At 40.4% G+C, this 17,667-nt stretch overlaps 1 protein-coding gene across 1 annotated transcript in view; it reads right to left on the minus strand.

The window, feature by feature from the left end:
- Window positions 1-331: 331 nt before the first annotated feature.
- The window catches only part of fam49bb (family with sequence similarity 49 member Bb), a 38,158-nt gene continuing 20,822 nt past the window's right edge, over window positions 332-17,667 (minus strand). Inside the window, exons 3-12 of the mRNA XM_039790486.1 lie at window positions 16,882-16,964; window positions 15,647-15,768; window positions 14,160-14,265; window positions 8,803-8,942; window positions 7,278-7,355; window positions 3,765-3,881; window positions 3,572-3,651; window positions 3,358-3,484; window positions 2,492-2,562; window positions 332-1,134 (exon numbers count right to left, since the gene is read on the minus strand). Coding sequence (XP_039646420.1) covers window positions 1,071-1,134; window positions 2,492-2,562; window positions 3,358-3,484; window positions 3,572-3,651; window positions 3,765-3,881; window positions 7,278-7,355; window positions 8,803-8,942; window positions 14,160-14,265; window positions 15,647-15,768; window positions 16,882-16,954 — 978 coding nt within the window. The 5' untranslated portion in view covers window positions 16,955-16,964 and the 3' untranslated portion in view covers window positions 332-1,070. The remainder of the gene's footprint in view (window positions 1,135-2,491; window positions 2,563-3,357; window positions 3,485-3,571; window positions 3,652-3,764; window positions 3,882-7,277; window positions 7,356-8,802; window positions 8,943-14,159; window positions 14,266-15,646; window positions 15,769-16,881; window positions 16,965-17,667) is intronic.

The following is a 17,667-nucleotide window of genomic DNA, read 5'->3' on the forward strand; positions in this document are numbered from 1 at the left end:
TTTTCTTTGAAAAAAGCTGCAGATGTGTGTAAAACCAAAACAGTAAAGTTGCAGGCCCAAAAACCAAAATAATGAGCTTAAAGATGCCAAAATGCATATTGTAAAACTATTCCTAGAAGTTGAGGTCATTTCAAAGAAAATAAACTGCCTCTGTGTGTATTTAATCAAGCTGTGAGATCTGAACGCTCTTCCTCGCTGCCTGTCTAGTGGTTGAGTATGAGAATTTATTTCATGGCTTTTCACATGAGAACAAAAAAAAAAAAAAAAAAACTTACTCCCAGCCATCCGGAGACGAGAATACAAGATAAGAGATCAAACCTGACAAGGCGGGTTGTAGAAAACAAGAGTTCTCCTTTTAATTTCTCCAGCCACAGCATACTGCTCATTTACAGTACAGACTCCCAATTTTAAAATTTGATTTAGCACACATCACAGTTTTAAGTTTTCAAATGAAAAATACAACACAACGAAATGAAAAAAAAGACATATGCACAAATTTAAAACCTATAAAAAATATAAAAACAGTACTCTTAAATCTCATTTTGACAAGTACCATTTCAATAACAAAACATTTAATAATGCACAATAGAGCAGACAAATTCAACTGAACCATTAGTTTTTTTTAAATAGAAGGAAAAGACAATTTTCATCATGCAGAGTATGTAATATTAAATAACGAATCAAACAAAAATAATATATACTTCTCTATATATTTCTCTCTCTCTTTTAAATTTTCAAGTCAAAGCACTCCCGTCCCTTATATAGGGAAAAAACGAGTTTAAAAACACCAGAGGACCCACAATGCTTTCATTAGCTGCCATTGTCGCATGGCCTTTTATCGAAAACATTACCTCAGCAACATCTTTTTGGCACAGAAAAAGACGTTCATAATGGCAGTAGCATTTTGCATTATAAAAGAGGGCGGAGCTATTAGCTCTTTTTCCATTATAAAATAAAAAAGCAACAAAAGAAGAAAGAAAAAAAAAAAACATTCTGTGCACCGACATCAGTCAGGAGAGTGGCGTCTCCCCCCAGCAGGGTGTGAGGCAAGCAGTTGGAGCAGCTCAGTCCTACTGCAGCATGCTCTTGATAGTCTTGTTGGTTGATTCATCATTCAGATGCTTGGTTGTGTACCTGCAGGTGAGAAAATAAAACGCATCCAGATCACGTCTTCCTGCACACACAGTGTTGGAGGAAATAGAGAGAATCTGTATTACAGATCATTTGCTTTAGTAATGGTACCTATACAACAATGCAAAAACATTGAGATAGACAGATAGATAGATAGATAGATAGATAGATAGATAGATAGATAGATAGATAGATAGATAGATAGATAGATAGATAGATAGATAGATAGATAGATAGATAGATAGATAGATAGATAGATAGATAGACAGACAGACAGACAGACAGACAGACAGACAGACAGACAGACAGACAGACAGACAGACAGAAGCAGCATTTTACTGTTGTAGGTGGTCGAGCTGGAGCTAGTAGGTCTGCAACTAACAATTATTTTCATTATTAGATTAATCTGCTGAATATTAATTATTTATTGATTAACAAGTTTTTTTTATAAAATGCCAAAATTGTGAAAAATAACCATAATGTCCTAAAGCAGAATGTGACTTCTTCAAATGTCCTGTTTTGTCGAGCAACAATCCAAAAGGTTTTATTTCATGTACTGCAAATAAAAGCCTAAAATCCTCACATCCCAGAAGCTGCAACCAACAAATATTTAGCATTTCTGCTTTAGAAAATGGCTAAAACAAGATAAATCTGATAGGGTCGTGAGATGATTAATGGGAGAGGAAAGAAGAAGAAAAACAAAAAGTAAAAAGTAACAGGTAACTACTGTACAGAGTAAAAGCTTAGTAAAATATTTAATAAGTATAAAGTAGCATAAAAATGGTACCTCAAAGTACAGTACTCAATTTACTTTCCAACACTGCGTATCAACAATATTTTGTCATCTTCTGACAGATCAGAGATAAAACCTCTAAAAGAAAATCTGGCGACTTCTGCATGAGAGTGACTTTTTGCGACCGAGTAGCGCTGGCGTGCCTCAGAGAGATACAGAGAGAGAGATACAGATGTGAGGTCACCACAGAAATGGCCCTGTCATCTGCAGCAGCTGTAAGCGTTAGGCGAAGCGGGTATAAATTTGGGAGACTGTAAGGGGGGGGACGAGGTGTCAGATGTAATCGGCCTTTATGGAGAGGCCTTGACACCCGACCCTGATCTGGCACAAAGGGCCCACAGCTGACAGAATCCGTGCTGGACTATGCAGAGAATGAGTCACTGTGCTGAGGGGGGAGTGAAATCAACCAAGAGGTCTGTCTGCTGCTCATGAACAGGCCCCATATCATTCAACGCACTGCATGAGCAGCATTCTCCTTTTCCAATGAAAGCCACAACTGTAGCTGCAATCACATTACATGCTAGGCTGTATGAGGAAAAACTCAATTTGGTTTCAACATGAGCTTACCTGAGAGCGTTGAGAAGGCCTTCTACGCTGTTCGGAGGCTGATCTTTGAGGACTTTGATGCAGCCTTTCATCTGTGGACAAGAAACGCGCTGTTAGCTTTATATAGCAAGCTTTGAAGTGGGATAGAGGAGCAAACATGGCCAGTGGTGGCACATTCACTCATGTACTGCACTAAAGTACAAATCTAAGGTACCATTTTATGCTACTTTATACTTCTACTCCACTACAAACATTCTACTTTATACTGCAAAACATTTATCCGATTTAGCTACTTTTCAGGTTACATTTTTGTATATCCTTCCTGTCCAGTGAAAACAAAAGAATGATGAAATTATGGATTTGAGTTTTTCTGATAATCTGAAGGATATTGTTCTTTTATGTGTGGAAAAAAATTATCCTACTTCTTAAGCTACATAAACAATAAAAAAAAAAACAACAACATTTGAATCAGCTGAAAAAAACGCAATGAAGCTGAAAACAGGGCTCTTTTTGTGACCTGAAAAGTTGAATAGATTTAAATTTTAGAGATACAACGTTCTCACAGGACATTGACTGACGCTACTGACGCTACAAACGTGATGATCTTATAGAATATGATGCATTGCTGTAAATTAAACTACTCAACAGTATATAAAATGAGTTTAAATTAGCACAACCTTAAACCTCAACAGCAGTAAATATTACAAATATTCATCCAGAAACATCATATATAATAGTGAAACACTGAAAGGGAGCATTTTGCTGCACAATGAGTACTTTTAGGTACATTTTGCTGACAATACTTTTACTTAAATAAGGTTTTGAATGCAGGACTTTTCACAATGTGGTATTAAAACTATTACACCACTGAACGTGACTGTACTCACGTCAATTTTGGACGACTTGGCGAAAGCTCCTACAGGATGGACGTAGTCATACAGGATGATGACCCCGACCATCACCCGGAGGCAGAAAGACACCGTCTCCTCACTGGTGAACCGGCTGCGGTACTCCCTGAAAGGACACCAAGCAAGGATTAGACGCATGAACGTAAAGAACAAGAACTGAAGCAGCTCGTTAACAACACAGGAAGTCACTCACGGCGTTTCCAACATGACTTTACACACACTCGCCATCGTGCTTAAGCAGTCTGTCGTGTTTTCGATGGGCAGGTTCTTGTTCTGTATAAAGAAATTAAAAAAAATTTAAAAAAGAGAAAGACGGAAAAAGTGAATGAGAGGATGCTTTCACACATCTGTTCAAAGTGTTCACTGCTTTCTCACGCCAGTCTCACCTCCGATACAAACTTGGTTGTGCCGTCACTTAACGCTTTCAGCATGGGCGTGGCGTCGGCGTAGAACAGAGAGATCCGATTGGCCAGTTCATTGTTGACTTCATTCTCACCATCCGCCTGAAAACCATTAAAAATAATGACATTTTATTGTGAAATTCTTTTCATTCTTTTATCTCTTCAGGTCAAAGGTCAGATACCGTACATTACAGAGACCCTGGAGCTCATGAGGACTCTTGTGTCCATCTTTCCCCAAATACACACACGCAAAACATCATTAAACCTTCCCGTCCTGCCGAGCTGAAGGGATAGCAGCCGCGACAAAACTCTTTCCCTGGAAAACTAATATCCTTAATTCAAATGGGCAAAATAGCCTTTGTGAGAAGCATAAAGGAAAACAATGGCATTGATTTTATTCATGAGTTCGTGTACTTGTTTCCTCTGCCCGCTGTAGCTCTATATGTCGGTTGTGAAACTGTAAAGCTCGAAGTGAAAGTAGGGTCCTTGATCGATCTTTACAGATGTAGTTCACATGTTCAAAACCGGGCTTCTCACGTCTGGACCAAGCTCCAGATCTGGCCTGGACTGAAAATCAATCTGGACCAGTCCGTGTAACACAACATTATGTGGGGATATATTTTCTTCTGTTTGAGCGCTGCATGGGTTATTGATCCACATTCTTAATAGTGGTCAGTGTGTCCAGCATGTGACGCTAATGTTAGCAGCGAGATGCTGTTCACAAAGATTGCAAAGAAAAAAACAACAACAGAGAATTAGAAAGAGAAATAGACTTCTATGTAACTGTATGCGATACAGAGTGGCTGTTAATGTCAATGACATGGCTTTTATGTTGCTACTTTTGGGGTGCGTTTCCTTGTTTGTTCTGTTTTGTGTAAAAAGATCAAACCGATGCAGTTGTCGGAAAATATGTTCCACAAGGGTACGGGTAAGAAGTGTCTGTATGAGTTGTGGGTAACATGCAACTCAATTTAAAACAGATAGACCGGAGAATAAGAGACAACTGAATTCTACACAAAACAACTGGAATGTATGTTCATGTATAAAACTGCTCAATAAACATAAAGTTGAAAACAAAAAGAGAAATAGAGTCCAGCGCTAAACCTGTGTGTTCATACTGCGTGCGGCACAAAAAAAAAAAAAAACACCTGGATCAGTGTCTCTGATCCGACTGTCACACCTTTTGTGGACAGGTTCAAGGCTCTGGATACAGGCAAGCTGTCACTTCTCCCACCAAGTCAAGCCACCATGCTGTCTCACTGAATGGGTCTAGTTTTATTTGATTTATTTTTTTATTTTATTTTTTTATTCGGTTGGTGCGTTCTGGTGCGTTCGGTGTTTAAAATACATAATAAGCTAATTTCATCTGGAAATATTAAAGGTTTTGTTGGGCCACGCTCGTCGTTGTCATGCAAGAATTTAATTAAATAAAATCATAACTGAGAAATACAGATTGAAAACACCGAGCCCTGCTGCTCCTCCTGGTTTCCCAGCTGACTAACGCACATCCTGCTGCTTTATAGTTGCAGACTAAACGAGACGTTGAAAACACCTGGCGGGTAACAAAGAACAAGGTGTCTCTTGAACAGCCTGTTCTAAATTTGTCTGCATATTTATATAATAACATTGTTTCCTTCATTTTTTTTTTTATGAGAACACAGACAGAATAGGAATAATCTCCCAAAAATTTCAAACCTATTCATGTTTTAACAAATGACATACGAGCTCAAAGACTTTGTTACCGCGGGGACAGATGTTTCATCTCAGATGTCTGAATGATTCAGTTGTCTGAGCGGTGACTAAAACGCGGCGGCTGCTGCTGCTGCTGTGTGAGAGGACAGCCGGCTGAGCATCTTTCAGCGCTGACAGGTCCTAACGACAACTTGTCGGGGCCCATTTGCCTAATGGCACATTCTGGTTTGGAGAATAAAACCTCCTGTCAGACGGTCAAAACTAAGAGCAGTTCATTCTGCGTTACACTGAAATCTCACTATGTCCTGCATTAAAGGATCTTTTAAATGTCCTTGAAGCTGCTGAATAAAGATGTATATATCGGGTGAAGTGCAGCATGCGTGACAGGTGTCCTTGAATTCCATATGAAAGCTGTTGTCTGCAATCAATACAGGAAACATCCAACACTATCATAATAGTATTGAGTGGCTGTTTCAGTTTTATGGCACTTAAGGGATACTTTACCGATCGTTTTATCGTTACAATGTGGGCAGTTCAGGAAAACGAACAATGCCAAACCTCCCTCCTCCTTGCTGGCGCCCGGATCATCAACCTGACTTTTGTCGACAAATGAGCGAGGAGCTCTGGGCGCCGGCAACAAGGAGGGAAGCCAAACACCGCTCATCTGCATATCCTACCCACACTGCAATGACACAAAGCCGGGTTGAAAAATCGGCAAAGTTTCCCTTTAAACCACAAATAATAGATTCACTTTAGGTACACTTGCAGGTCTCAGACTTTAAGGTTACTTATCTGGTCCACCTGAAAAAAAATGAATCGAAAATTATCATTGTTGCCTTTTAGGTCAGACCTTGTAGAGCTGAACATGAAGTCAAATGGACTAGCTCATCATAACTCGACTTGATTGGACAGTTTTGGCGATGCCAAACTGCATCATCAGCGCTACATGCATCCATGTAAAGGAATTCACATTCTCAATTCAAATGCATGAATCTGAAAAACTGACCACTGTTTAGGGCTTTAATTGTGGCAGACAATGGGGAAAAATGTGAAAAAAAAAGTCCTCAAATATTTTGTCCATAACTTTACTCATAGAGGAGTAAGGAAACTAGAAAATATTCACATTTAAGACCTGGAATCAGAGAATCTTTAAAATGATAAATCGATTATCAAACTAGTTGGCAAATAATTTAATAGTTGACAACTAATTCATATTTGCAGCTCTAACAGACTCCACAGTGACCTGGAGTTAGGCATTTCATCTCTAGAGGGTTTGGGCCATGCTACTGATTTGGGATCAGCTTCTGCTGCCACGCACCGCTGCCCGACACTTTGTGCTTCAAACTCCCTGAAACTCCCTGTGGGGCCTCCGACTTCATGTTGCGAGACGCTTCCTGCCACACTCTTTGACTCCTGGGGACTCTTAACAGTCTGCAAACTCCTGCCTTCCTACTGCTGCAGTCTGAACGGAGCTAAAATTATAAATGAGAAATGATGGCTCTAATCGACATCAGGTCTGAGTATACACAAATCACTATAATCACAATGATGACACATTTTTGTATTTGATCAGGGCCAGCACCATGGAAACAATGGAGGAATACAAAATGTCAGACTCAGTCAGCTCTGGTCAATCTATTGATAGAAGACATAAAAGCTCCCCTTTGTTTGCAATGGTACATAAGTCTCTTTGTGGGATCATCACTCCGAGCAACACCTTTTCTAACAAGTAGTTAAGTGATCCTTTGTTAATATAAAATCATTGATTACAGCCGCCCAGAGAGGAGAGGGACATAATGTGCTCACCGGTACGTTGTTGATCCGCATTCGGCTCAGGGTTCTCCTATAGTAGCTGAAGTCATTCTGAATGGCAGGATTTGTCATCTGCAAAAACCAAACAGAAATGCATCTTAATAAAGAGATAAAGAGACAGTGGGGGAAGAGTTTCTCTACATGTCTGTAGGTGGCACCGCCTGCAGAAGAACATTCAGTTCTGGATCAAACACGCCGTCATCATGACACAATGTTTTAGCCAACAAGGCAGAAACTTAGCTTTGGGGGAATTACGTGAAAAGAACACGGATACAATTACATTTGTATTTGCTGAACTGGATTTGAATCCTCTGACACTCATCCCCCTTTTACATCCACATCCCCTCTCATCCTGTCAGGAATAATTTGGTTATTTTGCCGTTACAGTCGGGCTGTGCATCATTATAGTTTGTGACAAGAGGGTCAACAATTATAAAGCTGACAAAAGGGTATACAAGGTCTCATTAAGGAGAGAACAGTGGACAAAGGTAGGCCCACGGTCTGATATTATACAAACTTAAAGCCTCAGGAGTCGTTTAACTTCTTTGATTCCTACAAAAATATAAATCATCTGGTTTCACCGTGAAGCCGAATGGACCCCTCAAACAGAAGCCAGCCAACCAGAGAGCTTCTTTCAAACGTCACCACCAGTAAGAGCTCATCATGTGGTTAATTATCCTCATTCCTGTATGAGCCTGTCACAGTCAAAGCTGCACTGGCAGCATGCTAATCCCGCTACAATAGACTGGTACTCAGTCTGTGTCCACTGTGTGCACCAGGAGAGACAGGCTGCTTCGCCAGGGAGGGGCTGCACGCCGCACAGACACTTTAACTAGGTCAGAAGCCCATGTATGGGTGTGAAAGATTGATGAATAGGCCTGGCATGCCACCTTGCACCCCCTACCTTCATGTTTTTATCTTGCCAGCCGGGGTAGTGGGCACTAATTGGGATGTCGCAGCAAATCGCCTGGGGGTGTCGGCGTGTGTTTAAAAAAAAAAAAAAAAAATTGTTTCTAAGGAGCGAGGGTGTAGGGGAACCAGTTCACCCACTGTCAAACCAGATGAGTACTCACACAATTATGTTTTTGACAATGGGTATTCGACCGACACCGACGCTTGATTCCTGGTGTTTTCTGGGCTGCATACAATCAATTTGTGTCTCAATTCAAGTTCTTGAGGTTCTCCATCCATCATTTCTAAAAACCTGCTACAGAACTCGACTCAGGACAACAACAATTTCCAGACCTCTCTCCCCGCTATAACCCTTATCAGACATTTCACGGACATGAACTGTATTATAAACAGCAGAGCCGTATTAGGATTCTAATTAAATGCTAATCACGCAATTCCAGTTTAAAATTGCAGAGCTAAAAATCAATTTGGGAGCATCGACAGCTTGTAGGGCGACAGAGTCTGGTTTGTATCACAGGAGAAAAGTGCAGAATGTATAACATCTTAAAAGGCGAGTTTGGGTTTTAACAAGCAGAAACTGATATGTTGGAGAAAGAGACGGTCATACTTTAAGCTCATCAAAGCGCAGTGTGAAGTGCAGGATCTCTGCGAACTGCTTGGCCAGCGCCTGCTCCCGCTCCAGGTGCTGAGTGGGGTCGTTGTAAGACTCGCTGGTCAGAGCTCCCAGCAGGCTGTGCAGCGCCGCCTCTGTGAATAAATAAGAGATATCGGTTTTAGAGGTGCAGCGCTGGTAGCGCGGCGGCCACAAAAACATCAGCCTTTTTTTGGAAGATATATATGGTCTGAGCTTTTATTCAGTCTGTAAGGACCCGGATGAACCTTGAGACTCTGGTTGATGTGTGAAAGTCTTCCAGGTCATCAGTGAGTGCTGCTGAATAATGTTTCATATTCAGTTTTTTGTCATTCAAGCACCCAGTTAACAGCTGAAGTATCAGATCTACATGCAAAGGTCATAAGTCAAAGGGAATACTGTATATAGTATAAAGAAGTAGATGAATATTCAGATATAAAACAGTTAGTCAATAAATCAATTGACTAATATTATAGGGATGCAACTAACAACTACTTTTCATTGGCGATTCATCTGCAGATTATTTTCTCAATTGATTATTTCTTTAGTCTATGAAATGTGATGTCTTCACAGGTCTTGTTTTGTCCAAACAGTCGAAAAAAAAAAAAAAAAAATTTAATTTAGCATCACAAAAAGAGAGCAGACTACTTTTTGCCATTTTATGGAAGTGATAATCTGTTAATTGAAAAAATAAATAATCAATTATTAAATTGATAGTAAAAAAAGTGATTAGTTGCAGCCCAAATGCATAATTAGGTATAAAATGCACCAATAGTGTCAATATTGATGTCAGTGTGTTGGACAGTTAATCTTCACTACAAGCCAGAACAGAAGTTGTCTCACCAAAACGCTAAGATCCTAAAGACTAAAAGTGGTGCTAATCCAGGTCTGCTCTGTATTCATATAAAAAGGTAAAGTCAAGGTTATTTATATAACCCAAAAATCACAAATGTGCCAAATGTGTGCTTCATAAGGACACCCTCTTTGCATAGACCCTCGATTTAGATAAGGAAAAACTCGCTCAGAAGACCAACAGAGGACAGAGCCTTCTTCTACGTGTGCCAAGAAGAAGGCCAAAGAGCAGCTCCTAAAGTGGATCATAACACAGTTGGATATGTGAACAGTGTACTATGTCAGCAGGCTGAAGCATCCTGATTAGGACAGAGACAGATAATGGGGCAGTGGTGGTGCCCAAACTGCCCAGGGCCCAGAGCCAGTATGGGAGCAGGGGGTTGGGTAAGGTGGGGGAGGGGGGGGAGGGGGTGCAGGGGCTTTCCTGCTCAGATGCAGATGAGACATGGGACTAATTATCTCATTGGCATGAAATAGGGGGGGGGACGGGGACGGGATTTCATTCAAGCAGGATTACACTCATTGTTTTGACGGTAGGTAAATACAAAGCCTGTGCCATGCCTTGACATAGCATACCCACAGACCGATAATTAAGCATGCATGAGGAGCACCAGCAGGGAAATGAGGAAAGATTAAGTGAAATATAGTGAACTACTTACACACAAGTTATGTTATTAAACCGTGTCTTGTTCAAACACACAGCACACAAAATAGAAAATCTTTAAAGCCCAGAGGGAAGTTTTATTTATAGATGCAGACAGTGTTCAGAATTCAGTCTAGACGCTAAAGAGAGGCTTCAATAATGACATAACCCAGACGAGCTCGACATCTGATGCAATAAGGCTGCGTGGAACCACATCAGTGCTTTGGCTAGATTTATTGGAAGTGTACTTTACAGTTCTTGTTGATTACACATGACAATGAGCATGTCAACATAACGTAGGAAAGGGCAGATTCAGACAGTGGACTACTTAAGATAACTCTAAGGGGACATTTAGGAGACGGACAGAGCGCTGGCAGTGCAGTGCAGTAAATTGAGCACGTTTGCCATTCAGTAATGATTCCCATCTGCTTGGTACAGCATTTGCAGCGAAGCGGCTGATTAAAAATGGCCTTAGTAGTGCAGTTTTTTTAACCCCCACCTACGACCAAGTCAAAATAGAAGTTAAGATGGAGCTGCTTTCAGGCCTTCAGAAATGAGCCACCGTAGTATGTCGGGAAGTCTGGGACGGGCGGTGCGGGGGGAGATGTCTGATCTCATCAGGTCACGGCAGAGCAGGCAAGCAGAATGCGGGCACGTAGGCGCAATACTCGCCGAGAGGGGAGGGTCAGAGGATGGCGGGACTTTAGTCTGGTCTACAATGTCTGACGGACCAGACTGATTCTAAATCAGATCGGTTTCTTTCAACAATAAAAACCTGTAATCTTGAAAATCAGTCTTAGGTCTATAGTCACCAATGTTAAATTTAAGTCAAATATAGGAATTAGTTGTGTAAGCAGGAGAAATCAGCCCCTTTACTTCATATGTGAAAGAAATTAATTGACCAAGCTATACAGAATTAAACTATTTATTTATACACGTTACCAATTTAAGTCAATTATAAGGCAAAAATCCACAGTCACATTTACAGGTTCCAGCTTCTTAAATGTGACAATTTTGTAGCTATTCCGTTTTATAGTTCTGTAAATTTAATACTGAGGGTTTTTTGAATGTTTTGACTAACAAAACAAGTAATATGAGGATAACACCTTGGGTTTTGTAGCTAGAAAATGTATACTGTTCTGTCAGCAATGTAAAATTTAAGTAAAATATTGTGAATCAACGCAATAACTTGTAGTTTGAGCAGGAGAAATCTGTCCCTTCAATTCCAGTGCAAAGCTTATTGCATAATATCTATCAATCTTGGTAGTGGTGCTCTGCAGATCCACCAGCCTGTAGAAAAGGTTTCTCAGCTTCACGCATATCAGCCAGGACAGCCGGCTGCGGAGGCCATCACTGGCCGTGAAGCCTAAAGGCGAGGCAGTGAAATAGAGCAGCAGCCGAGGCTGGGAGATGGCCTACTTCGTTACATAACAGCCATCACCAGGCTTCTGCCGCCCACTGCTCCCATTGACTACCTTCTCCACCGCCACTGGGATTACAGGGTTGAGGGCGTCAAGGCATGGCGGGCTCCACTCCCCCCACTCAGCCTCAGGGTCGTAAGAAGATCAGGGAGCAGTAAGCCTACTCCCCGCTTCCCCTTGTATCCATGCTAATTAAACAACCTATAGCCCCATCCTACACAGAGGTCAGTGCACAGTGCAACGCAAGCAGCATGTTGAGAAATGCATGGCTGTGGGGGTTTTCAAAGCTTGTTTATTTAAGGCTGGAGTGCATGTTGTGTGTGTGTGTGTGTGTGTGTGTGTGTGTGTGTGTGTGTGTGTGTGTGTGTGTGTGTGTGTGTGTGTGTGTGTGTGTGTGTGTGTGTGTGTGTGTGTGTCGTTGCATGTCTGTTGACTTTTGCAGCTCAGCAGTCAATATTGCAGATGCACATGCAAACAATTAAGGTCATGTATGGAGGATGTGTCTATGTGGCGGCACTAAAAGACCTTTTACACGAAGGACGTCTGCTTTCGTCCTTCATGGTATCACGTCTGACACTTGCTTAAAATGATGAACTGCATTAAAACTGTTGACAGCACAAATTGTTGCACATTAGGATTTTTCAGTCACCAGGCTTGTGCAAAATCCAGAATTTCAGAATTGGCCTTCATTCAATTCATGAATTGGAATTGAATTGACTCCGCCCCACAGGAAGTTGAATTTGAATTGGAATGACAGGAAGTGGAATTAAATGAATTGCAATTCGAAGAAATTCCACACAGCCACACATCAGAAAGAAGGTGTTGAATCTCACATGCATTCAGTGCTAGGAAGGTTACTTTAGAAATTGCTTACTGTTATAAGTTACCCATTATAAATGTGGTTTGGATTACTTTATTTGGATTACTTTATCAATGCAAAGCCATTTACTTTTAATTTGATTAGTAACTAATTGAATTACACATTTTACCTCAGAAATACAACTAAATACAATTACATTAATTTTGTAATTTCATAACATAATTTCATTACACGCAACTAGTGACTCCTCAACCCTGCATACATTTTGTTCCAAAATATAGATCACTAGATCAAGAGAACAAATATTTCTATTAATTCCACAATTGAAAAAGAATTGTTTCTTGATTTACAATAAGTAATAAGTAAAGTGTGCTTGCATGCTTTTAAACACATATCATATCCAGTGTTGGGGGTTACTCCTTACAAAGTAATGCCATAATATAATCACATTTGGCTGTAACTGAGTAATGTAACACATCAATGTTACTGTGACTGTTGTGTTGTGAGTTGAAGGTGTGTTTAAGCCCTTTATAAGCTATATGCCAGGCTCTTGCTGTACAGTAATGTAATGAGTAGAGTAATGAGTTACTATCCATAGAGAATAACAAGTAAGGTAATGCATTATGGGGTAAGGGTAAAAGTGAATAATGTGTATTACACATTCTTGAGTAGTGACCCCAACAGTGATTATATCAAATATCCGTAGCATAATACCATCAAGAGATGGTTTGAAAATAAAAGACTGTCTGTCTGTTAACTTACTTGTAGATGCCTTTTGAAATTTGAAGTAACCTTGATGGAGCCACAGACTGGAGCACTGCAGTGCTTGCATATGACTCTGTGGTTTCCAGGTGTTCTTGTTGGAATTGGTTCTTCAAAATAAACTAGTACAGATGACCTTTTAGGCCTGCTATTATTTTCCATGTCACAGTTATTACAGGTGTCAAATCTATAAACATTTATAATCTGAAGTTGTAAGGGACTTCTGAAACTTAAAAAGTCCTGTGTTGACCATCAAATTGTGTAGAAAAGAAGCTTTCAAACAAATGTCCACCTCAAATTGTTTGGCAACCATTTTAAATACTTGGTTAAATTAAAGCATTCTGGGAAATGGAGTCATGTTCCATCATATTCCACAAAATTACAATTACAATAATTAAAACTGAATTATTTGTTCTGTGACTAGTAGTTCAAACTAATATCAATTATAGAATATGTAATGCAATCATAGCTGACATATATTGTAAAGCTTAATTATTAAACACTTCATTTAAATTATGAATATGAATTTCTTTGAATTTTGATTGAATTGCAATTCTGCTTCCTTTAATTCAAATTGTAATTCTAGATCCTATTTTTGACATCAATTCAAATTCAATTATTGAATTGGAATTTAGGAGTCATTCTCAATTCAATTCTGAATTGTGCACAAGCCTGTCAGTCACACATAACGGTGCTTGTGCTTGAGCAAAATCTCACAGGACACCTAAGTTTGTTCCACTTGAAACCATGAGTGCGATTCTGAGAACCACTTGTGTAAATTTTCCTGGCCTACATAACGAAGGTTCGTGTAGACACAGGACAGACAGATACGTACCTAATCTCTGGGAGAACTGATAGAACTTCTTCAGTTTCCCCACCAGGGGAACCACAGCCGCCCACGCCTGCTCCTGTAACACTTCATCGTTTGGATTCTGGATTGCCTGGAAATACAAACACCAAAAAATAAAAAAATCATAAATCTTACAGAAGGTACACGTTTGTAAAGGTAAATACAATTTAAGTCACCCATAACTGTGTGTAGTAACCCTTTTCTAGGGGAATTCCACCGATTTACAGGTCTTGGGAAGCACTACTGCATATTTTAAAAAGTTCCCATGGCATGACAATTTCACTTTTTAACATTAATAAGCGTTCCCCCAGCCTGCTTATGGTCCCCCAGTGGCTAGAAAAGGCAATAGGTATAAACCGAGCCCTGGGTATCCTGCTCTGCCTTTGAGAAAATGAAAGCTCAGATGGGCCGATCTGGAATCTTCTCCTTATGAGGTCATAAGGAGCAAGGTTACCTCCCCTTTCTCTGCTTTGCCCGCCCAGAGAATTTGGCCCACCCATGAGAGAGAGACATCATGGCTTTCAAACGAGCAAAGTGGCAGTTGGTCAAGGCCACACCCCCACCCTCCACCTTGCCCCCCCTCTCTCCTCCTTAATAGCTACAGACACAGAAATGGCACATACTAAGTTACATACTAAATTGTGGGACTGGCTCTAGTGGCTGTAATTCTGCACCAAGGCTGAATTTCGGGAAAGAGACTTCAGATACAGTATTAGGGGACCACTAAGGTCTATTTAAAAGCATCCAAAGAGCACCATGTCATGGGACCTTTAAAAAAAATGGTATAAAGACTTTTGTGGCTAAAGACTACAAGCTTAAAAAAAAAATCTGGGGATGTAGTTAAAAAGAAGTGAGCTCATCAGACCTCTGAGGCTAGCGTTTGAAGGCTACATCTTACTAGCATAAGATAAGATTATTATTTTTTTGGTTCTACTACAATGATTTATCTAAACTGTCCATCATGAGTAATGATGTTATAGGAGAACTCTTAAAAAGAAAAAAGGTCATTCTCAGCCAGATAAAAGGAGATGGAAAAAAACATTTTCACTCTGTGCTCCTGAGGTTACCATGAAAGTTTAAGAATCTGCTGATTTTTGAGGATACTGAAGGTATTTGACTGCACCCTAGCTGTTCACTCTAGGTGTGTAACACCAAAAAATACTTCTACAGTTGGAAATGAAATGTAAAATGTCTCTGGTGTCAGGCCTTATTTAAAGGCCAGAACTGAGAAGAAGTCAGAATCATGGATTTTTTTAAACTTCTTTTTTAAACCAAAAAAAAAAAAAACTGGCTATTTATAGAGGGCAATAGGGCCAAGAGGAGTCATCAGATCCAGTTACAGGTAAAACCTATACTCCTCATGAACTCTAAATAAAGTCCCCCTATGAAGCTTTCCTGCACAGCAGTCTGTCCTAACTCTGTAGCAGCTCTGTGTCCTGTCAGTCGGAGGTGGATATTTGTATCAGGTGTACCTCTCTGATCTCTTGCCCCGCTCCTTTGTACGCCTGCAGCTCATCCAGGACCGCCTTAGCGTCCTTCAGCACCACGTCCACCTGCTCCCACACCTCTCGCTCTGCATCTGTGGGCTGGGCATCTGCCAAGGACAACAACAATGGGATTGGTACCTAATCCATATTCACACTGGGCTGAACATGAGTAAAAGACAGCTCTAGGAAGTCTATCATATCCTCTGATACGATTGAAAGTCTAATATGCAACTTTCAATTATGCAAATGAAAAGTTCGCTAAAATAATCTCATCTTTCCAGCGCTTCCTGTTAAGTTTTGACACCACCCACTTTCCTGGCTGAGAGGAGGAAAATGGAGCAAGATAGGAGAAGACAAATGAAAAAGGGTTATGCACTCTCTGCATACAGCTCTGGGTGTAGAGACGGTTCAGTTTCAGAGTTTTGTTTGCTTGTTTTTGGTTTGAGAGAAGTGGCAATAAAGAATGGCAACACTCTGAACCTTATCCACCACCTGAAGCAAGAACACCTTGCCAAGTGTGATGACTGTAAACTTCTGCTCCCCTGCAGAAGAAATACCTAAAACACAGCTCCTATCAGCAGCTACAGTAAAGGTGTTTCACCATATGGCATTTCTTTTATTTTTGCATTGTAATTTATTTTTTAATTATTCATTTCAAAATCATAATTTAGATATTTGGTGCGAGTCTCCCAGACGTCTGATTTTGCTGCGTAACAGCATTCTGAAAATGCAGATACAATGCTGAGAATGCAGTTAATTTAGAGAAAACATTACAATGTAAGTGTTGCATAAAAGGTATTTGTTGGAGATATAATCACAATGCTCTTTAAATATAAAAAAAATGTCCTAGAAACAGTGTGAGCTGTATGAGGCATTGTTTTCTCTAAAGGTATGACTGAGTCTCTGGCTTTGCCAAGTGTGAGAATTCTAAGTACAGGATCATGCCGTGTTAAGGGGCCTTAGGCTACGCAGCAGCTGAACTTCAGTGCTTTATATTTGAGGAAGGGGCTCTCTGCAACTCTGCCCCGATTGATATTCTGCACACATTCCAGCATGGAAGAGTCAGGTTGTTGAAAAGTGCAGAAGCTCTAGTGGTAGATTTGATTATTTTGCCTCTGGGAAGAACACTGTGTAAAAGATAAGTGGGGGTGAAAAGACTTAAGAGTTTCAGAGTTGATAATGTTATGGTAAGATATTCATTACTTAAAAAAGAAACTCACTTTCAAAATCGAGGAAAAAATTGGGCTCCTGTTCCAGATCTGTGCAAGTCAAAACTTTCAGTAGGTTCCCCATGTTACGATACCTGTTGAGGAATAGAGAGAAAAATCAGTAAATGGAGCAGTACAGTGAGCAGGTGGTGAAACACTACTGTATCCATGAAACCTCACTCCTGCTCCGCTTTACTGCTCTGGTGCCTGTGTGAACTCGGTGGTGCCCCAGATGTGCCCAATGCTCATAGGCACCAGCGCTCCCCTTGGACCCCCCTCCCATGTGTGTTTCCTGTGCCCAGGCTGTTGCCAAACCAGATGTCAAACCAAAAAGTCCCCAAAAATAATCCCGTTTATGTTTTTCTGCTTTATTAACTTTTTTTCCCAGCAATCGTGAGCCTTTGCAGGCAGCTGTATGCAAAGTAATCCATTTTGCGAGCCACCGCAGGGAAATTACATATAATCTCATCTACACATGAAGTAAGTAGTTGTTTGCTGCACATGACAGGACACATCCAATTAAACTTTGGAGGAAGGAAGTTGTCATGCAGAAACATAGAGAGGACCCATTTATGAAGTCTCTTGTTTGCATGTGAATTTTACCTTTTAGGATTTGGGATTCACTCACAGAATTAGGAAATGCAATGCAGTGCGTTCGTCAAGGGAGGTGAAACATATCGTCAGTATTTAACATGCCTTTGTAACGTAAGCACCTGTGGTGCAGTGACTTATACAGTGGTGCTCATAAGTTTATGAACCCATGCTAAAGTTGACTAAAAAGAGGAATTAAAAAAAATC

This window comes from Perca fluviatilis, chromosome 22 (genome assembly GCF_010015445.1).
Source record: "Perca fluviatilis chromosome 22, GENO_Pfluv_1.0, whole genome shotgun sequence".
Lineage (NCBI taxonomy): Eukaryota > Metazoa > Chordata > Actinopteri > Perciformes > Percidae > Perca > Perca fluviatilis.